Here is a 13,891-nt window from a genome sequence, read left to right on the forward strand (position 1 = left end):
GCTCTATTTGCAAGTAGAGAAGATCCTAACTCTTGACATCTCCAGTCAACTATGCTGCTTGTTTTAATTTCAGAGCTCATTATGAAGACTTCCAATTTTTTTTGTTGTTTTTTTTTTTTCAAAACCACCACCAGAGAAACAAACTTTCATAAAATAAATATGACTAACACTTTGAAGTAAAAATAGCCACAAAGAAACCAGGATGGGAAGATGGTAGAATTTCCATTGACTCATCAAACAATTCATATATAAATCTCCTTTTTCCTTCTTCACTCACTTAAATTACTACCATTTCTTGTTCAGACTCACTGGCAAAACATCAGTGATTTTCATGTGAATCCTTTGCAGGCTGCCCCAGACAAACTTAAACGCTGGACTGAAAGGTTTGTAGCTAGCCAGACCCAGGAAGGGGTAGAAAGCTGCCCCCACAGTCTGTCCACTGAGGTCTCACTTTGCTTCTTTCTCCTCATGGATATGAGAAAATACCGTTCAAACCTCTTCACATTTGCTAAAACCAACCACCATTGCAAGTCAGAATCGCCAAATGAACTTCAGTGTTTCTAAGAAGAAATAAAAGAGACACTCTACCAGGTCTTCAGTTTTGTGACTATTCAAGAGGTCAGACAGGAAATCTTCATGAAGGCTCTCTCTCCGAATTAGCGTAAATTCCCTCAGGAAAACAGCCCCTTGGCTTTGGTCTCCGCATACCTAGGGAGATAAGATAGCCAATTAAGCCTTCAGACAGAGCCTGGAGGGAGGGGACACTGAGGAAATAATGTCTCTGAGTTGAAGAAACTTCTTGGACGCATTTCAAGTCCGATTAGAGCAATCAAACACAACACCCGCAAATACATATTAATGTGAGAGCCACTAGACTGTTCTGGCATGTGGCTCCTTGGATGGATGCCAGGGAAGTCCGCTGCTAAGTTGGCACCTCTTTATTGACTGCCAAATTCAGAGATCATAAATTATCTTTGAGGCCAGGTCAAGGGTATATTTAATCTATCGGGCTATCCTTATGTATACGCCACCCAGGTATCTTGGACCCACAGGGATCAATCCCTATTTCCACAGATAGGAGTATCTAGGTGAATCCTCAAGTCCTGTTAACTATCTACCAGATAAGAAGAAGCTGGCCTGTGCCCACGCATGACTTCCTGAGTTATTCAAGTACTTTAGAACCAGATGCATTTCAGCTACTCTGGAGGGAGGCACTGGAGAACTTTTATCTAGAGCTTATCCCATACCAGGTTCTTTAAGCGAGTTATCTTGCAGTAGCCCCAGGAGGTGTCTGTTATTAGCCACAGTTTACAAATTAGGAACTGGAGGCAAAGAGGTTTCAGGAATTTGGCAAGTCAGTAAGTGTTGAAATGGGGACTCAAATATGGGTCTGACTCTAAAACTCCCTTCTTTTCATTATCACATTGCACTACTGCGGGCCTCAATCCTCTGGCGGAGGACACATTGTTGAGTACAACTCCCATAAATTCAAGGGGCTGTGGATTCACCCAGGCTTCCCACTACTCCTCCAAACATGTTTACCTACACATTACAAGACAGGACTTATATCAGCATGACTGGGTTGCTGAAAAGACAGGAGATACACGAAAACACACTTATTACATTAAATACATTTAATACATGGAAAGCATTTAGTACAGTGACTGACCTAGAGGAAGTAATCAACAGATGACAGCCATAGTTACTATCAAAAGCACATTCTCCTCAAGGAACAATTAAAAATTTCAGCTTTTAACATACATGAAATTCTTTGACCATTTTTATAATGTCCTTAATAGATATTGTAAATGGGTATTGCATTATCTTCATGTTAGTATAAATTTAATTTTTATACATTTTAAATTGCACACCTTTTTATGGTATCGGTAATATCATTTGAGGAATATGTGGCTGTTCATATTATTAATTTATGCCTTCTTCAATGTCTGTAATAATTCATAATAAATTCAAATAATTTTAATCCTTAAAGTTGTAGGAAAGGAATAGAATTTTCTGTAATTTATATGTAAATGGATTCTGTTATATAGCATAGTCAGTATCACTGGGGTAGACAGAGTCTTGGGCCCCCCAACTCGCTAATATCCTATTTGTGAATATATTGCTTAACATGGCAAAGGGACTTGGCAGATGTAATTAAGTTTACTTATTAGCTGACTTCAAAATAGGGTTAGTATCCTGGATTATCAAAGTGGGCCCAGTGTAATCATAGAAGGCCTTAAAAACAACGTTCTCTGAGCTGAGGGCAGGAGAGAAAGTCAAAAAGATTCAAAGTATGACAAGGACTTGACCTGCCATTTTTGACTTGAAGATCAAGGCAGGAGGCACATGGGAAGCGTGAGAGGAAAATGTGTTCTACCAACAATGGAGAGCTTGGAAGAGGACCTTTGCCTTAGAGGAAAACTACATCTTTGCCAATACTTTGATTTTAGCCCAGTGAGACTCTCACTGGAGAATCTAGCCATGGCTGCCAGACTTCTGACCTACAGAAACTGTGAGATAACACTTGTGTCTTGTTTTCAGCCACTAATCTGTGGTAATTTGTTATACAGCAATCGAAAATTGATATAATCATCAAGAGGCAGGGTTGATGAGAGGTTATCTTGTTTCTTTGCCTACACTGTTTCATAAGAATTAGCCAGTACTAAATAAGCAGAGGTAGAATTGCAAGTAATTCTTGGAAATGGATCCTTCTGGGTAACCTAACTTATTCCTGTTACACTTAAAATTAAACTTCTCATTTCTTTTCTTATCAGGGTCAATCATTCCTGGAGTCTGTAGTTACATACACTTCAAAACCTGTCTTGACCCTGTAACGTCCCTGATCAGAAGCTCAGGGATTCTCCACTTCCGGTTGGGCGCATTCCAAATTCACCTCCCTGTGCTCAAGGACTCCTCACAGCCATTCAAGCTCCAGATAAAGAGTAGCCACACTTGTGCAGCTTTTTCTCAAAAAGATCACAACCTGAGTTTAAAGTGACCTAGAATTGATCTGTTTTCGTGTCACTCTTTGCAAAAGGACTAATGTATGCTGATCACTACTGGAGTTTCATCAATGATTTCTCCAGCAATCTTAGGCTCTTGCTAATTCTAACTCCGTTATTCAAAATGGTGGCCACCTTGCCAGGCAATGTCATAGTCTTTAAAAGCTAAAAATCTGAAGAGACTAATCAACTTCTGTGCATTTTCCTCAGGAGAAATTTATGCCTATGAAAAACAGGTTTCTTTTGTTAAACTGATAAAAGAAAGAGACAAACGACTCAAATATGCTCCAAAAGAGAAAGTGAGATGTCAAACACAAAGACTGAAGATGCAATGCTACAAAAAGGAAGAATAATCAGCAAACACTTAGTTTATTTGGTTTAGGTTTTAATTCTCAATCATAGCTGTGTATTTGATTTAGAAAGCATTTATGCCTGTTTGTATTTCCCAAGAATGTTGACATTTATAACTCACAACTCTTACCAAGATGCTCAACTTCCCCAATACTTTGATGTGATACTAAAGCAGAAGGTCTTAATTAAACTAAAATTCAATATAATATTGAGAATAGATAAGAACATACAAGTTAGAGGAATGTAATTATAACCACTTTCTCCCTATAGATATCCTGTGCTTATCTGTTTCTAATTTAATTTCTATTCATGAACAATTATTACTAATTAGGCAATTTAGAGTACCCAAATTAATTTGATCATTATTAAGTTAGTTTTGAATATCTATATCTATCAAACCATGGATAATAATTTTTATAGTCTGTGTGTTTTAGAAATACTGTTACAATGAAGGAGATATATATATATATAGATAGATAGATAAATATGTAAATCTTAGACTTCTATTTCAAACTGATTTTCAAAATGATTACTTAAATCCAAAGTAGTGGGGCACCTGGGTAGTTCAGTCATTAAGTGTCTGCTTTCGGCTCAGGTCATGATCCCAGGTTCCTGTGATTGAGCCCCACATCAGGCTCCCTGCATAGCAGGAAGCCTGCTTCTCTCTCTCCAACTACCCCTGCTTGTGTTTCCCCCTCACTGTGTCTCTCTCTGTCAAATAAAAAAATAAAATCTTTAAATCGACCAATCAATCAGTCAATCCATGCAGAGTAGTATCTTTTATTCATTTGGGTTTTTTTTTTCAGTTATTCATATGTACACACATTTACTCAAGTACTACCAAGTACCAGGACCTGTATTATTGGATAGAGTTCTTCCTTTCAGGGCACTGTCTCACGTGTACATGGATGTAATAGAGTCTACTAGATGCTCACCAAAAGCTGTCATCTTTTCATCATCACTGGTACACCTAAAGCCCATTTTCTAGCCTCCTCTGTAGCGAAGGTGGCCAAGGCTGAGTTTTAGCTTGTCGAAGTGACTGGTGATACACTAGGACTACTCATAAAAGTCTCCCACATTCCTTCTGTGCTCTGTTGCCCTTAGGTCCGTCTGGAATGGCGACAGCCTCAGGGAAATCCTGACGTCAATTGTTAAAGGTGTCAGAGGTTCCATTAGCCTGGCTCCCTGAATGACTGTATGCAGGAAGGCCGTCCCATGACCTGTTCCCTTACCTCATATTGTAACATGATCAAGAAGTAACAGTTACTGTGTTGGAAGGTGCACATGTTAGACACTATTTGTTACTATGGCTAACCTGCTCTAATTAGTACAATGAAAAAATTATTTTTTTTAAGATTTTATTTATTTATTTGACAGACAGAGATCACAAGTAGGCAGAGAGGCAGGCAGAGAGGGAGAAGGGAAGCAGGCTCCCCGCCTAGCAGAGAGCCCAATGCGGGGCTCGATCCCAGGAATCTGGGATCATGACCCAAGCTGAAGGCAGAGGCTTAACCCACTGAGCCACCCAGGTGCCCCAACAATGAAAAAATTCTAAGTAAACACGGGATGCCACGAGAATACAGAGCAAGGTTGATTATCTCTCCGAAGAAGGATTATGAAAGACTTTAAAGTGAGGTTAAAGGAAGGGTCAGGATTTACTAGCCCAACAAGGGGAAGGGGAGGGGATTGGGGAAAGGCAGTAAGGCATGAGATACCATATTTGTGTTTTATGAAATCAAGCATGGACAAGAGTCTGGAGGTACACGAGAGCATGGGATAGCAACAGATTATGAATTACACTCACTGAAAGACCAAAGCAGTCTTGCTTGGTCTTATGAGTTTGGAAGTGCATTCTGGTAGCCTTGAGGAGGTAAGACTGGAGATGAGGGGGCCAGTTTCAGATCATGAGAACTCAAGAAGACCTGAGGGGCTAGGAGAAAAGGAAAGGACCAGAAAATCTGGTGGCCAGCTAAATGCAAGTGATAAGTCTCAGGTTATGTCTATATTTTCTGCCTGGATTTGATCAGAAGAGAAAAGTGGATAGGAGCCCTTACAACAAATAGGAAATACTTCAGGAAGAGCAATTATATGAGTTAGATGGGAAGTCTGGTTCCAGAGAAGTGGAGCTTTAGTGGAGCGTTAGGCAAAGGAAGCTGAGTTTTGTGTACTACAAGGAGACCGGTCCAGAGATGATATGTAAGTGTTGGCATCATATGGGGGGTGGATAATAAGTTGGGGTGAATGAGGTTGCTGAGGGAAAGTATGGCAAATGCGAGGATACGAGGTAAGAACCATCCAGGAAGAACAGATACGTAACATGCAACTGGGTCTAATGGTCTAGTTATACCAACAGAAATTATTAACAAGGACAATCCAAACAGACTACATTTCATCATTTTTAGTCATTCTTCTATTGGTTTTCCATGAAAATACATTCAGGACATTACATTCAACTTGTTACAATTAGTTACTTGAGAGCCACCTATGGTTCTTTGGGCTATCATTCCCCAGGCCCTGGATTCAACTAAATGTTGACTGAAACATGAAAATTTCCAGATAACTCACAGTTTAAAAATTCTTTTTCCCATGGTTAGACCAAGTTTCCTGATTCTCGGTTTGGGAAATACAGTTACTTTACACCTGATATGGCAAAACTCCCCTTGCAGTTATAAGGAAGTTAGCATATTATAAAAGATGCAGCAAAACTGGCACCCCATTATGTTTTAGATGCAATGGTGTTAGTTTTTCAGTCAGAAAACAGAAATGTGAGAAGGGGAGGAATTTTACACATAGCCAGTGCCGATGTTAGGATTAGGAATCAGAGACAGTGTCTCCAAAAAACTCAAGTCTCAGGGGCCTGGGTGGCTCAGTCATTAAGCATCTGTCTTTGGCTCAAGTCATGATCCCAGGGTTCTGGGATCGAGCCCCGTGATGGGCTCCCTGCTCAACGGGAAGCCTGCTTCTCCTTCTCCACTGTCCCGTTTGTGTTCCCTTTCTCACTATCTCTCTCTCTGTCATTATTTACTTATGAATAAAATTTAAAATTAGTATATTTAATTTATTAATGTTATTAATGTTGTTAATAAATTAAAAATAAAAATTATTCTATTTTTTAAGAAATCAAATGTTAAAAAAAATATTCAAATCTCTACGGGATTCAAACTGGGCTATTCACCTATAGGAACAGGGCAAGAAAAAATTAATCATAACTGAGTCACCTGTTTCTCCAGGATTTCTAGACTCCTGAGGACTGCTCCTCAGGAATCACAAAGACTGTCATGTGTTGGAATTTGTTCCCTATGGGGACGATTGCTTTTCCAATTATAATCTCATTTCCTGCTTCAAACATTGACTCCTCTTTCTGGTCCTTGGCACATGGGGGTACTCCTTAGAGAACCCAGGAATGTAGAAATACCAGCTCCCAGAAGAGTCTCATTAGATCCAGGAAGGCATGGAAACAATTTATTGTTGTGGTTTATGTGCTCTCGAGTGGGGCTGAGCGATCAAACATAAAGAGATTTTAGGAAGGGACATAGGTAAATACAGGAAACAAGGAAGTCTTTCAAGTAGCTCTCTATTCTTCATCTCCTGAGAGGGGAAAAGGAGGTAAAGGTAGTTTAAATGAAAAACCAAAGTCACTGAATAATAACGAAAGGTTTTACATTTGGCTTTAGGATATAGTCAGAAACTCAAACTATGTCAACTTTTGTCTCCTGCTTCACACTCACTCCCATCATAACCTGGCACCAAGAATTCCCCTGCTTGACCTGACACTTGGTGGCTCCAGAGAATACTGGTTAGTATTCTGACCCACAGTTGTCGGCTCACGATGAACACGATTGGTGGAAGAAAAGCTAGGAATCCCCCCCACCCCCCGGCCGCCCCACCAAATGTCCTACTTTGTACAAGTTTGCTCTATGGGTTGTGACTAGAATTTGGAATGTGAAAGCACAGAGCAACTGGTTCAAATTTTGGAATCTCCGCCATCATTAAGGAAGAGCTGAAATTTCTATAGCAATTGCAATGTTGATGATAGGAATGGATTATGGCCAGAGCTTTGAAGCAGCTATCATGTTCTTACAACTCCAGGAGAAGCAACCATTGGCTTCCAGGCTTGGAGAAAGGGATGTGGAAATAATAGAAGTTTAAACATATAAAGACGACCTCAAATTATCAGTTTATTGTTGTTCTTTCTTCGTTTAGTTTTTCTGTGAAAACTGAAAGGTAGCCAAGTTCATGTCCCATGGGTCAGATTTAGGTTTCAATATGACTTACAAAGTGTAGCACTGAAAACCACACTGTTTTTTCTGACCAAAAGGATTTTGTAACATCTGTTTATGTCTGCATTTTGGTTCTTCGTTTACTAAGAATTAAGGTAGTGAAGCTGTAAATTCTCATTAGATTAGAATAATCATCAAAACAACTTAGGTACCTGGTTCCTGTGTTTTCTGAATAAATACCTATATTTAGATGCCAATGGACACTGAAATGATTGGTGTCAGGGTCATGAGCACAAGTGACGTTTAAATGCTTACTGAATAAATAGCTGAATAGGAAGTTTCCTTGGACGCTCAAAAATATCTAGCTCCATTTCTGAGAAACCCTACCAAATAATAGGAGGAAGTAAGAATTTATATGGACTCCAAGAGCCCAAAGGTAGCTCTGCCCCCCAATATCAATACCATCTGATCCTCAGAATCTAAGTGACTCAGAGACCAGGGAAGGAAGAGAAAATCTGTTCCCAATCTAAAAGTATGAGTAACTTTTGGTTTGAAGGAAATCAAGCCAAAGGATGAATATCCTATCACTACCCCCTAAAATATTTATACACTAAGCTGCAAACAAGAATAGTCCTAAATGAAATCTGGGGACTAAATATACTGAGAAGTAGATTCTAAACAAAAATAAATATAGATATTTCTAACTTTACTAAAGAGCCTGACATTTGGTAGCAAACTGAGTTTGCCTGACATTAGTAAATTCCATTTGGCAATAAACAAGGGTCCCTGATATGGAAAAGGAAATTAATAATTTTACAGTCTATTTATGTTAGGACTATGCTAATGGACACAAATACAATGAAAAAACAAAACAAAACAATATCCAGCCTACTTTCAATGGCTCCCCTTCCATTAATCCCTATAATTTCATTCCTGGTAGGAATATTCAAATATAGTAAGATGGGAAAATGAATAAACAGTAATTTGATGTAAACAAAAAAATTATGGGCATATAATCTTACTAAAGAAATTTCCTTATTATAATGCAGAAAAAGTATTTCAGACACTTATGAGACCATGTCCCAAAGTAATGGTATTTGTAAATATTTCCAAATTCACAGTCGCCTGTCTGAAGAGGCTCTATCAACTTATGCCGAGATCAACAACCGTGTGTGCCCATGTTCACAAATGTGTCTAGAGAGCAGGGAGACACCGTCACTGAATAAACTGCTTTCATGGTTGGAAGAGCCCACTTAGAAAATCATCTGCTTATCTCTGAAAGTACTGTTGGTTGTTTAAGGTGGGGGGGCGGGGGGCGACTCACTCTCTTTAGACGGACACTTGGTGATTAAAACAAAGCTATCCGTCCCTACTACTGCCACAGCAGGCTTGTCTGTGAAAATGAAAAAGTTCTTGAAGTGGCTTCAGGTGTCCCCAGCTAATGGCTGCCAACTCTGTGAGCTGATTAGCACTGTTATACTCCCTCAAGGAAAGGCTAAATATGATCCCCAAGAAGACTGGTGCAGGGAGTGAATAAAAACTTTCTCATAACCATATTTAAGCCACTGACATTTATATACCTGGTGTTTGGAGCTTAAAGACATTTCAGTATTCTGTTTGTTCTTTTACCAACTTTAATTACTATTTCTAAGGATTGTAAAGATAATTGCTAAACAGTTAAAGCAGAAAGAAGTGAGATGGAACATACTGGTCCAAAGGGCTCAGCTGGGCCTCATAATTCCTGGTACAGATGTTCATGCTTAGTTCAGGTCTGATTTAGGGTAACAGCTATAATATGGTTTGAGGCAAGGTGACCAGATGTAGCGGAATTTAAAGATCTGTCCCAGAATGTCAATGAAAAGAAACTCCATTACCCTAGCAAAATAACCTTTATGCTGTGGGGTAGGGGGGAATAATGCTTAAAGAGATCTACTTTAACTTTAAGGTAGATAGATAGTGACCTTGACAAGGCAAGGAGTCATTAAAACAACAAGGGCGGCAAAATAAGAAATGAACAAACACATACAGAGAAATGTACCCTCACAGAACAATGTGTAAAAAAAAAAAAAAAAGTAGCAGCAAAAGGAATTCCATTAAAGGGTATGGAGGCACTGTGTATAATGTGGGCTCGATCTGCAGGTGAGCTATTGCATTTCCATAACTGATTGTAGGCACGAGTGTTGAAATCGAAGTGCTAGAAAGAACTTTGGAGACCCTCTTCACCAGCCTCTTATCTTTTCAGAGGAGGGGAAACATCCATTGCCTTCTTGAGCCATCAGGTAGAGAAAAGATGTGGGTTTTGAGACAAAGCCCATGACATACGTGATGGCAAAGCAGCCAAATAACTCAAAGAAGGCAACAATTTCCCCAAGAAACATAGTAAATTCTCTTCTTCCTTACCTTCTTCAAACACGTTAAGACACATTATACCCCATTCCTACCAAGTGGGGAGCAGAGTACAATTTCCAAAGTTAGAATACTCAACCTGAGAAAGATGGTAACAGCTGTGACTCAGATCTACACTTAGACAGCAAAAGAACACACAAAACAGAAAAGGCGGAATTCCCTGTGTTTTACTCTTAAGTAGAAGGGCACATTATTGTCACATCTTCTAAAGACAAAGAGAGACAGATATGGTCTTAAAATTGCTCCTTTGTGCTTAGGTTTATGCTTTAAATCTTACATGCAAAATTAAACACTCATTAACGCAAGAATTAAGAGAGTTGAGCAGTTAGAGGAAAATTGTAAGATGAAAAAAAGGAAGAACATAAAGGCTTCTACTTACACACTGTGGTGGTAGGAATCAATCTTCTTTAGCTGTATACTTGGCAATGTCTATTTAGATCAACATTATTATCCAGGGTTTTCTAAAGTTGCTTAGCTGAAAGGAGTTGAAGATTGGTATTTCTCCTGGTATCTCTCATATTGTGAATCAAAATGAAGATTAATTAGGGCAGAAATTCTGTCTTTGCCCTTGCTTAATTTATATTAACTCCTTTGGAGGCCATAAAGATGTGCCAGTCAGATCTCCTGTTGCAGAAAGCTTCATTGTAAGATGGGCCAGATGTGCACTGAATCCACTTCCTTCTTGCCCAGAGACTGCTTCCAGCCCTACGCTACACATAGCAGTTACCAAAACAGCTCTATGCCCGAGAGATGGGGAGATCCTCAACCTCACCTATGATGGGTGACTTCTGCTGTAGAACTTCTTACTGGCTGGCCAAACCCTTCTCAACACCTCACTGTGGTCTGAGACTCTTCTTACCCAACCTTTCTGTTTTCTTTTTTCCCTCCACTGGGGATAGCTGAATTGTAGTCATACATTGGCTCTTTGGCCTCCTCTGCCTCCCTCCTCTTTTCCCCCATTAATCCTTTTGCATTCTTAATCTTGTCTTGACATCTGTTTCTGGATTTCAGCTAACACAACTTCTCTTCTTCTCAAGCGCTATGGGACTAGAACTCATGTTTCCAATTCACCATCCCTATCTATAGCAAAAAGGCCATCCAGTCTCCACGATGCTAAAGAAATGGTGAGAACACCTGGGTTTCTTTTCACTCTGTCTGCCACTGAAGTCTCAGTTAGTTCTCTACAGTATTGGGAAACAATGATCAAAATTGGTGGATAAGAGACAGCTCTGATTCTGTCTCCTGGTTCCTCACCCAGACACCTATACCCAGCTCCAAATTCACCCCTACTCTAGCAAGTTTCTTTGTCCTACTACTGAAATGTAGGATAGTACATCCAATACTGTATTCAGTTGTCCCAATGGCTTTAATTGCACACAGAAGTATCAAGGTGATAAGTTAAAGCATTTTCTAGACAAATCAACTTTTACTGTTTCATGAACTCTAGAAGCTTCTCTGTCACTGGCTAGAAGTCTTATCAACATGTACCAAGAAGAAAAAAAAGGATAGTATGGTCCCATGTAGATTTACTTCCCCTTTAAGGAAGTATTCAAGGCACAGTTCTATGGGTACTGCCTTAATAGTAGTAGTGTAACTGAGATCATGTGAGTTCACCACACCCTCCCCAACCAGCACACACATACCGCATGGCCCGGTCTCTAAGAAATGTAAACACAAAGAATTGGGAGAAATGTCTATCAGTATTTAAATTGTATACATATCTTAAAGAATTTCAAATATTTACTCAGTATCTCAAGAAAATGACCAAGAAATGGGAAGGTTTACACTTAACACATAGCAAGCGTTCTTTCAATGTCCACTCTTCCCTCCTCACCCTTATCTGTCATTCTCAGTGTACTTCACAGAGATGGCAGCTGGTTCTCCAAAACTCTTGTCTCTCAACTTCCAAGTTATTTCTGAAATTCAGCCCATGTATTTCTTGGGGAAAGAGATGTGGAACAGTGAATATATTTGTCATATTAATGTATTATTACTTTATTATATATTAGTAATAATTTGTTCCTATTAAAGAAGCATAATCTTTGTAAGGAAATGAAAGCATCTGAAAGGTATATATGCATGTGATATTTATGTATGAATGTGTATATGTGCATGTGTGTTGCAAAAATCTCAATGTGACCCAAAAATGGGAAACCCAGGCACCTGATAGGTCATTTCAGGTTGGTCTGGACTTGGATATTAAAGAAAAAAAAAAGAACAACTCTACACTCAACATAGTGATTATTATTACTCAGATTTCTTCGGGGCAGTGAGACTTTAAGGAAAAAACAAAAAGGGGCGGCACTAAAAACCAAGCATGATAGCTAACAAAGCATGGAAGCCTGCTTTCTCATTTGACCGGTGGGAGATCTGGCCCCTATAGACTTAGAGCGTCAGTGGCATGGACCAGCAAGAGTGCCTAACAAGGACAGGGCCTATACCAAGCGAGACAACAGCACCTACAGAAAGGATAGGGATACCCAGGTAAAAGGCGGGTGGGCGTTGTGGCAGGAAGTGGTTCACCTGTGACCACTGCCAACAGTTACGTGGTATTTCCATTCAACTTCTCAGGTACAGAAGTCTTGACAGTAGAAAACGCCATAAAGGCTGGAACAGGGAAGGAAAGAAAATGGTGGTCTTTCCATGGTAGTTAACAGTGCTTATTCGTAGGTACCACTCATGGAAGCAGCCCAAAAGGACAAGAGCTTGAAAAGATATCAAAGGTTTACAGTATAAGGTAGAGCAAAATTAAGTCATATTCGTCATTTAAGCTAATGATAATGTGACTCTTGTATAAATTGTTCACTGAAATAGCCTGGGGATCACCAATTATATGCCCCCCCATACATACACACTACCTTTCTTCTTGACCATGAAGTTATTATTATATGTGTTGCCAAAGCAAACACTTGACCACGGATTTATTAAAAATAATTTTTACTGCCAATTTTCACAATCCATATTTGGGTTTATACTAAAAGAAAAATCAATAGAAAGCCAGCAATCAAATACTTTTTCTTATTTTCTATTCTATGAAAAATGAGCTCAGTGGAGCCAGGTCATATTCAATTGGGTCTAGTTCTTGATGTTGGTGTCCATTTTCAATACTTTTCAAGGGCTAACTCTTTGCTAAAATGGTCTCAACTGAACCATGTGCCCTGGTTGTACTATTTTCCAATATGGTCCCAACTGAACCATGCCTTTTAGAATGAATGAACATGTGTAGTGTCTCCACCCCCCTCCACTGTCCCCTACATACACACTAAATCTGGGTTGGCTCTGTGACCTGCTTTAACCAATAGAATAAGGTAGAAGTGGCATCATGAGAGTTTAGGGCCAAAGAGTGTTGAGGCCTAACAGCTTTCACTTTTGTATTTTGCGGAATTCCGGTCACCAAATATGAAATCCAAGCACCCAGCTAAGGAGGCTATGTTAAGGGACCAAATGGAGAGGGCTGCATGAAATAGAAAAAACCTTAAGACTATGTGGAGAGACACAGATATTTCAATGCCCTAGTTGAGTCCAGTTTTCTACCTGTCCATACTAAGGTATAAGATACATGACTAAACCATCCTGGACATTCTAGTCTAATTAAGCTTCAAGATGAGTATAGTCCCAGCTGATATCACATGGAGTAGAAGAAACATCCAGCTGAGCCACGAAATTTTTAACCCGTGAAATTATGGGAGGTAATAATGACATAGTTATTGATTTAAACCACTAAGTTTGGGGTTAATTTAGTGCAGGGCAATAGGTAACCGAAACACCATAGTAGCATACACTGAAGAGGGAAAGGAGAAATTTATCTTCATAGCCTATGTTTGCTTTCGGAACACACAAGGGAGGGAGCCAGTTTTCCTTCTAGATTATCTATAACTGTTGAAAACTGGAATCTTAAAACTGTCAAAGAAA

General features: G+C 39.4%; 1 protein-coding gene across 2 annotated transcripts in view; it reads right to left on the reverse strand.

Annotated features, from left to right (window-relative positions):
• ADAMTSL1 (ADAMTS like 1) overlaps nt 1-13,891 on the reverse strand; it is a 920,800-nt gene that overhangs the window by 652,385 nt on the left and 254,524 nt on the right. For both annotated transcript variants that reach the window (XM_032306889.1, XM_032306886.1), the window contains exon 2: nt 589-708. In XM_032306889.1, the coding sequence (XP_032162780.1) occupies nt 589-708 (120 nt within the window). The remainder of the gene's footprint in view (nt 1-588; nt 709-13,891) is intronic.

This window comes from Mustela erminea, chromosome 12 (assembly GCF_009829155.1).
Source record: "Mustela erminea isolate mMusErm1 chromosome 12, mMusErm1.Pri, whole genome shotgun sequence".
NCBI lineage: Eukaryota > Metazoa > Chordata > Mammalia > Carnivora > Mustelidae > Mustela > Mustela erminea.